This window comes from Crocuta crocuta, unplaced genomic scaffold, assembly GCF_008692635.1.
Source record: "Crocuta crocuta isolate KB4526 unplaced genomic scaffold, BGI_CrCroc_1.0 scaffold657, whole genome shotgun sequence".
NCBI lineage: Eukaryota > Metazoa > Chordata > Mammalia > Carnivora > Hyaenidae > Crocuta > Crocuta crocuta.
The window spans coordinates 17895-25480 of NW_027529583.1; the positions used below are offsets into that span (position 1 = coordinate 17895).

General features: G+C 46.4%; 1 protein-coding gene across 1 annotated transcript in view; it reads right to left on the reverse strand.

Annotated features, from left to right (window-relative positions):
- NHS (NHS actin remodeling regulator) overlaps positions 1–7586 on the reverse strand; it is an 86925-nt gene that overhangs the window by 6071 nt on the left and 73268 nt on the right. Inside the window, 5 exon segments of the mRNA XM_077761694.1 lie at positions 2–73; positions 2611–2737; positions 3009–5485; positions 5487–5982; positions 6970–7101. Of these exon segments, the coding sequence (XP_077617820.1) occupies positions 2–73; positions 2611–2737; positions 3009–5485; positions 5487–5982; positions 6970–7101 (3304 nt within the window).

Consider the following 7586-nt stretch of genomic DNA (forward strand, 5'->3'; position numbering starts at 1 on the left):
AAGCGCTGCCCTCGATTTGCTTCGAGCAGACATATCCCCAGAATCTTTTCTTCCAAGTACTTTCCTCTTGGACCTTTCGAGAAAAGGGAGAAAATCTCAATCCGTGTAGATTTGTATGGCGGTAAAAGCATTAAGTCATATTCGTGCACCTCCTTAAAGAGCGCTTCGGTGCACCCAAGGTGCCAGGACAGCAAGCGTCAGGGCAGGGGACGTGAGGGGACAGCAAGCGTCAGGGCAGTGGATGTGAGGAGGGACATGCAGTCCTCGCCCCGAGAGCACTCACAGCCTGAGGGAAATTCGCCAGCAGCCAGTGGGCGTAAATTGGTTCTAGAAATGACCGTTTCACATAATGACTCGGGTGGAGACTAGAGGGTCTAGAGGAGGACCTATTGGGATGTTCTGCAAGAGTGTAAGAAAATTGTGCTGTCCGACTGCCGGTGAGAGGGTAGGCAGTGAAGGCCTTTGGCTTTCTCTTGTTCAGTCTGCCTCTTCACCGCAGATAAAATGCTCTGATGTCTGGGGTTGGCCTCCAGGGAACACCAGGAGAGCAAAGGGTGGCGGTGTGGAAGGGACAGGGTTCGCTAGAGGTTGATGGTTGGTAGGCTTGGGTGACGGGTAAGAGTGGGGTGGAGGAGATGCATTATACCATCCTGTCTACTTTTCACATTTCTCTGTACAAAGAAATGTCTTATGGGACTTTTTAAGTAAATCAATCCACTTTGGGGCATAAACACAATTTTCCATAGCTGCTTTGTAACATCGGCACTGTGTAAGTCAGTAAGGCAACTTTGTGTGAAAAGCTGAAGCCCTAGACCACCTCTGGAGTTCTACACTCTCAGGAAAACAAGCTTATTCTTGTCACTGTGCTGTACATAAACAAATAAATCCTACACAACTGCAAATCTAAGATTACCAAGCTCAGAAAGTCTACCAAACCTAGGCATCCATCATCACATTATTTCTTTTGATAAGTAAATAAGCGTAAATTTATCGAATCTGCATGATTCAGTTCACTGATAAGCAGTGGCAACATGCTCTTTTTGTCAACCTAAAAATCTACAGGATAGAGAAAACGTCAACTTTACAGGTGGAGACCAGCCTCATTTTGGTTTGCTGACACCGTCGTGATTGCTATCTTGCACCAGCCAGTGTCCGCCCCTCCCAAGAGGGGAGGGATTTCAAACCGACACTTGTTTCTAAGCATCTACCCTATTCTAGATACTAAAATGTTATTTTAGCATCAAAACTGAATATGTGAGCTATAGGTATCTCCACCAACAGTAAGGGAATAGGTAGAGAGGCTTTCACTGACCGGACTGGTTAGGGAGTAGCAGCACCGAGACTCAATTCCAGATGTTTCTGACTCCGCTACTTACGTTCTGTCCACTATTGCAGATACTAACATTTGGTCCTCTGGGGGCGGGGGGAGGTAAGAGCTTGGCTCTTTAACTTACATAGCATTTTATTAACTTGTCCTAAGGTAAAGTGGGGAAGGGAAATATAATTGGAGCTTAATCTACACATGGGACAGAGAAAAAATAAACTAATGGTTCTTCACTCTCTGACTGGAGAGGTGTGCCTTCTAAAGGAATATCCACACAGAAGGCATTTCTGATGGACTCCTTTAAAAAAAAGCTGTTGAAGAGCTGTGCTCCTTTATGAGAAAACCACATCAACAGAAAACACAAGTTCCCTTAAAAACTAGAATTCCAGGGGAAATGATGGTAAGCTGCTTGCCAAAAACTTGCTTCAAAAAATATAATTTCATAAGGTAGAAAAGACAGCCTCTAATATTGTCCCTTGGGAGTCCCATCTAGGTTCCGGAGGCCCAGTGGAAGAAGGCAGTCGTGGTTGTGAATGGAGTAGGCACATCAGGATTGGATAGCTCAGTCTAATGTGGGATCACTTTCCAAGCACTAGTTCCTGCACTATGCATTGGCCACAAGTTGTAAGGAGCATATATTCTTGCAAATGTGGCTGTTGATCGCAGGCGGCAGGTGAGAGAATGTGAATGGGCAGCATGGATGCAACAGTGTCCTAGAAAAACAGCAGAACACCCTCTGTTCATGGGATTTGGAGTAAGAGAAGGCCAATGTTATTAAAGAAAATTAAGTTTTAGGAAGAAAGGGGAAAAAAGGGAGCAGAGATTAGTTCTGAGCTACAAAATGGGCAGTGTCTACACTCCTGTCTCAGACTTGGGCTCTGTATTGTGAATCAGCTTGCCCTGATCTCTGCTAGTGTAGGATTACAGGTGTGAGCATATTTTTTTTTCTTGGCTCAAGAATTTATTTTCAGTGCAAGATTACAGTAGAGTTTGAGCTTTCACTCTAAGTTACTTAACCATAAATTGTTTTCAAATGAGAACTTGTCTTTCCTATGGGAAAAAAAACCTCTCCCTTCGGCAGTTCTTATGAAAGCCTATCAGTTGAGGTCAAGCTGTATATAAAGGCTTGCATTGCCCCGCACAAATGTAAATCTGTCGGTTTGGTTTGGAAAAATAATTTTTCTTTGCTTTTTTGCCAAATGTATCACAAGTACACGAGGCTTTCTCATATTCGCAGTTGCTGAGACGCACTGCAAGAAGGCACACTGTCGGTACTGCTGCCTCACCTGTGAATGACTGCAAATAAGTCCTCAGTTGTACGAGGCTTGTTTGGAGACACGAACACACCTTCTGCTTCAGCCTGAGAGTCTTCACTAAGTGGCGAAATCATAGAGTCATCACTCGGTGACGATTCTTAAATTAAGAAAAAAAGCATCTTTAGGAGGAAGGTACCTGGCATGCTGCTGTGTTTCACCAACTTGTGGAATAAATGAACAACAGTTACCTTACTGCTGTTTTTAAAAAGAGAGCTATCTGTCGCAGCTCAGTCCCTCAATAATAAGAACGTTTTATCTCAATTGTTTTCATAAGTGGAAAAAAAAAAAAGGTGGAGGGAAACCAACCCCCAGGGCTGTGCTATGTTATGGGGCACCTTTCCACTGTGACAAAGGTATCAACAACTGACCTTTCAGTGACACCTCATCCATGCTTCCTTGGGTCTCCTCTGCTTTGCTGTTATCAGAGGCACTTTTGGCTGAAATCCCTGAAGCAGTATTTTCCCACTCGGGACATTTTTCAGGGCACGAATTTGCAGTTGATACCTCTGCTTCGTAGCTGATATTCCCAGGCACTTTGTCATGCTGGTGGCTCATCCCAAGATGGTGCTTAAGTTGACTGCTTATGTCTGTGGGTCTGGTCGGTGAGTCTGACTGAGAGGTGAGCATGTCTGCAGACTCCAGGTGGGCAGCTTCGCCCCCATCTGCAGAGGATGCCTTCTGTGTCTGCACCAGCGCTCCCTCTGCACAGGCTCCGTGGTGGGGGCTTTTCCCATTCACATCATTTGGGCGGGCGGCAGAGACCGTCTGAAATCCTTCTGTGGTTAAGTCACAACTTTTACTTGGTGTGTTTTCTGGAATAGGTTCACTCTCCATAGGTATTTGGTCTTTTGTGACACTCGAATCTAGAAGATTGCTACCAGCTGAAGTTACTGTTTCTGGGTCACAATGATTCTTTACATCAAAAGTACGTTTTTTCTCTAACTGTAGTTTATCCGGTCCCATCTCAAGTGCAGAGGAGTCTAAAAGGGACAGTATGGTGTCTTCAGTGGAGTACTGACGTGATACCGATTTCTTAGCCATATGTGGCTTCATCTTGCCTGGAGACAGGGCAGCCACTGCAAGAGCACTGTCCTCTAAGTAGGGGAGGTCTGTATTGTTGCCTTCTTTTTGCTTAGCCTCTTCAGACTTACTGACGGACCTAAGGTTAACAGATTTCAGGACTGTCGGTGTAATTGCAAGCGATGGTGGAGGATTGGACTTGAGCATCTCTCCTACTGGGTTCTGCTTATTATGGCTAAACACATGCAGTGGGTGACGGTGGTGGAATGGTTTATTCAAGACGCTATGAAGAGCACTTAGGTCAAGATGGGTAGGAGGTATAATTGGAAGTTCAAGGTCTTTACTCAGTGACAGAGCTCCATCTTTTAAAGAGGGTTGCTGTAGTGAGGATTTCCTTTCTGGGACTTTCGGTTTTCTTTTGCTACCTCCAGGAGACAATGGACCAGAAAAGAAAGCTGTAGGGAAAGAGGAGGTTGGTGTTTCCGACTGGCTCGAGTAGCCACTTGATGGGGATGCCAAGCCGGCCAGCTTTTCTGGTGAAGCCAGTTTAAACTCATTGTCAACAGAAGGAAGGGACGGGGTGGTGGCTCTTGATTCTGACTGGGATGTTTGGGATTCAGAGCTCTCTGGAGATTTGATGCATTCGATAACTGTGGTACCCGTAGCAGTGCTTGAATTAGATAAAGATCTGTAAGGATCGTTTGTTTTCAGGTCATTCAGAAGCCAGAGATCTGCATAGTGAGTGGACTCAGCACCCTCATCTTTGAATGGTGGAATATCTGAAGTGTCTAACTGAGGTTCTTTAATACCGTGTTCACTCTGGTTCATCCAAGAGGATTCCTGCTTGGCGGGAAGGTTGGCATTTTCCATTCGAGAAGGCGTGTTGGAGAAATCAAGAGGCAGCTTCATTTCCCTGGAACTGTGAGGCAGGAGCTGGCCAGTGCTTATCTTTGGTTCTTTCTTCTCAGAGATGTCTGCATTTCCGTCGGCCTTCCTCAGTGATGAGCTACGCTTAGGTGGGGTCGGCTTTGCCTTTGGTTTCCTGAAAGAGATACTTGGTCTTCCCTGCCTCCTGTGGTCTAAGTAGTCCTGCCACGCACAGTCCGGAAGAGCAGGAGGAGCCCCAGTGCCCTGGCCGTTCTCTGGGCCCAGGGCTGCATAGTGACAGACATAACTCTTACTACCTTTGAGACCGCAGTCAAAGTGCATGGAAGTGTAGTATCCCTCTGTGTCCACTGAAAAGTGAGAGCTAGTGTCTGCTTTGTCTGATGGAGACTTTTCCAGAAAGCTGTCGTAAGTGGCCATGCTCGTGAAGCTCGGGCAGCCCAGGCTGTCTGCCTTGGGGCGTTCGGGACTAAAATCTTGGCGGCAGGAGGCGTCGTGATGGTGATGCAGGTAATTCCACTCACTGTCACTTGCGTTGCTGTTGTTGGGGTCGTCTAGCAGGTCAGCCACCGTGGAGGTAAAGGAGTTTGCCCGATGGCCCCTCACTTTATCCAGGTGGTCGCTGTACGGCTCGGTCGTGAAGACGTTGGCATCCTCGTTAGCGTGAGGAGCCGTGTTTAGGGACAACTCCGAGTCACAGTGTGAGGAGCCAGTGAGGGGAGGAGAGGCCGCAGGGGGGACGGTCTCCGAGCTCTGCGAGGGGCACGTGGAGCTGCTCCCGCTCCAGTTCCCGCTGGACGACTGGTGCTCGTCCTTCTGGTCCATGTGGCTGCTGAGGAGGACGCCGGCCGCGGAGATGCAGTGGATGGGGCTCCCAAACGTGTCCGAGTTGGAGGAGATGTCACAGCTGCCAGAGTCGGCAGCCATTCGGGACAGGCNCTCTCTCGCTTAACTTGTGCGGGGGGCTGTGAAGATGTTGAGAGCAAGCCAGGCCCAAAGCAGGCTGTCGCTCCTGTGCACCCGGGCTGCTGGGGGCGTCACCGCAGTCGTTAGTGGTTCTCTCTCGGTCGCTCCCGAAAGGCTCCCCCTCTTCGTAGGCCGAGGGGTTAGCACTGACTTTGGGCTCAGCATCCCCGCTTCTGTTGCCCTCCCGGGGAAGGCTCCGAGATCGAGTACGGCTGCTCACTGCTGTCGTGAACATGGCGTCGCCTTTGTCTGCCAGTGCGGAGATGTTGCCGGCAGAGTGAGAAAGGGAAGCCGCGATGCTCTGACCCCTCTGAGCTCTGATTCTCCTTCTGGATGGGGCAGCAATCAGAATATCTTCGGTTTGGCACTCCGAGTCCCTGGTTCCAGACCTCCTGTTAACAGTGCCCGAAGGGTCTGGATGTGTGTGCACGATCACATTCCTCTCTCTGGCCACGGGGGACTCATCAGAATCTAGGGCACATGGACAGCACAGTGAGACACTGGCACTTCAGCAGGCTACCAGACACCCCGAGAGAGGCCCACAGACCTGAGCGCGCCACGTTGGATCGTTCTCGTTGAGAACAAACAAGCGGCACGTAAAATTAGGAGAAAATTAAAATGCTTTGGGGAATCTAATCTGCCCACTTGCCTCTCTGCCTCTCTCTCTACACAAACACATACACACACATTTTCTTAGTGTATACTAAGAGACAACGTGCTTAGATCTTTTGTGAATTCTCTCTCTTCACTGTCAAATTACTTTGCCCCAGTAAGCGATGACTATTTTTTTTTTAAGACTAAAGTTAAACTAAAGTGCGTTTAGTCTTCTTGGCCACTATTCTTTTTTATTTTGTAATATATACTCAACAAAGTAAAACTCTTATAACTCATCATATGTAATAAAAGAGATGCTACCCTAATGCTAATACTAATACTAATAACAGCAGCAATAATAAAATGTAGGAAGAGATTCCTAAGCACATGGAATGGAAAAAAAATAGAAAAAAAGTCATAAAGGGTAACTAACATGTTATCAATATTCAGTATTTAATTGAATATGCTTGAGATGTACCTTTTTAAAGTAGTTAATGCCATAAAAGTCTATTTCTCTTCAAATAAAGGTATAATCTTCTAAAAGTAATTTTTCACTGAATCTTGTTACTTTTTATTCATTATTTCCATCTTAATAAAACTTTGAAAATTACCAAAATATTACATTTCAGCCCTAAGACCTTAACATGTATACCTAAATCCATAAGGTTAGATCTTCACGGTCAAGAAGACCGTTTCAAAAAGTAATACCCCTGGCTTGCTGAACATACAAGTATGCACCATTTCAAAGCCTCTACAGGTTACCACACAGACTATTTTCAAGGAAGCTGATTAAAAGGCCGGCTTCCATTTCCTCTCCTAATCACACCCAACCAAATGTTAAGCATTAACGGTTGTATACCACACCTATTTCTTGTTGGACTCTTCTGGGGATACCCGAGATCGTTTTCCTCCTCCTCAGTTTCCGTCTCCGCTGTAGTACGGATTGTGAATGAACAAGAGAGCAGCGTATACTAGCCTCTCTGTCAAAGCCAACTCCTGCAACCCACAAATAGGTCTCATTAGCCTTTAGAAATGGCAAACAAATTTTCATTTGCTTGGAACACAGTGATATTCATTCGTTGGAAGTAAAGGAAGAGTTTGGATTAAGCCCGTGAATAATATAAGGGAGCCCTCATTCAGCTCTTATTTAAATCACCCCGCAGTACATTAAGCTTTACTTCTAAATGCGGCGCTGCACAACTGCTTGCCCACTGCCAAGAGCAACAAGCAAACAAGGACAATCAAAACAAAGAGGAGAGAAAAATAACATCAAAGAATCAGTCTCGCACAGAAACAGCTCCTTAAGGCTGCGCAACCTTTAGTTACTATTTACTGCGCTCTCGGAGGCTGTCTTTGCATTGCAGGTCTGGAGCTGAGACGCTAACCTGCATTCGTTCAGCTCACATAGCCTGACCCAGCTAGCTCTTCATTAAAAGCATCTTGGTGAGGTATCTTTTCCCTCTCTCTCCACTACACCAAAA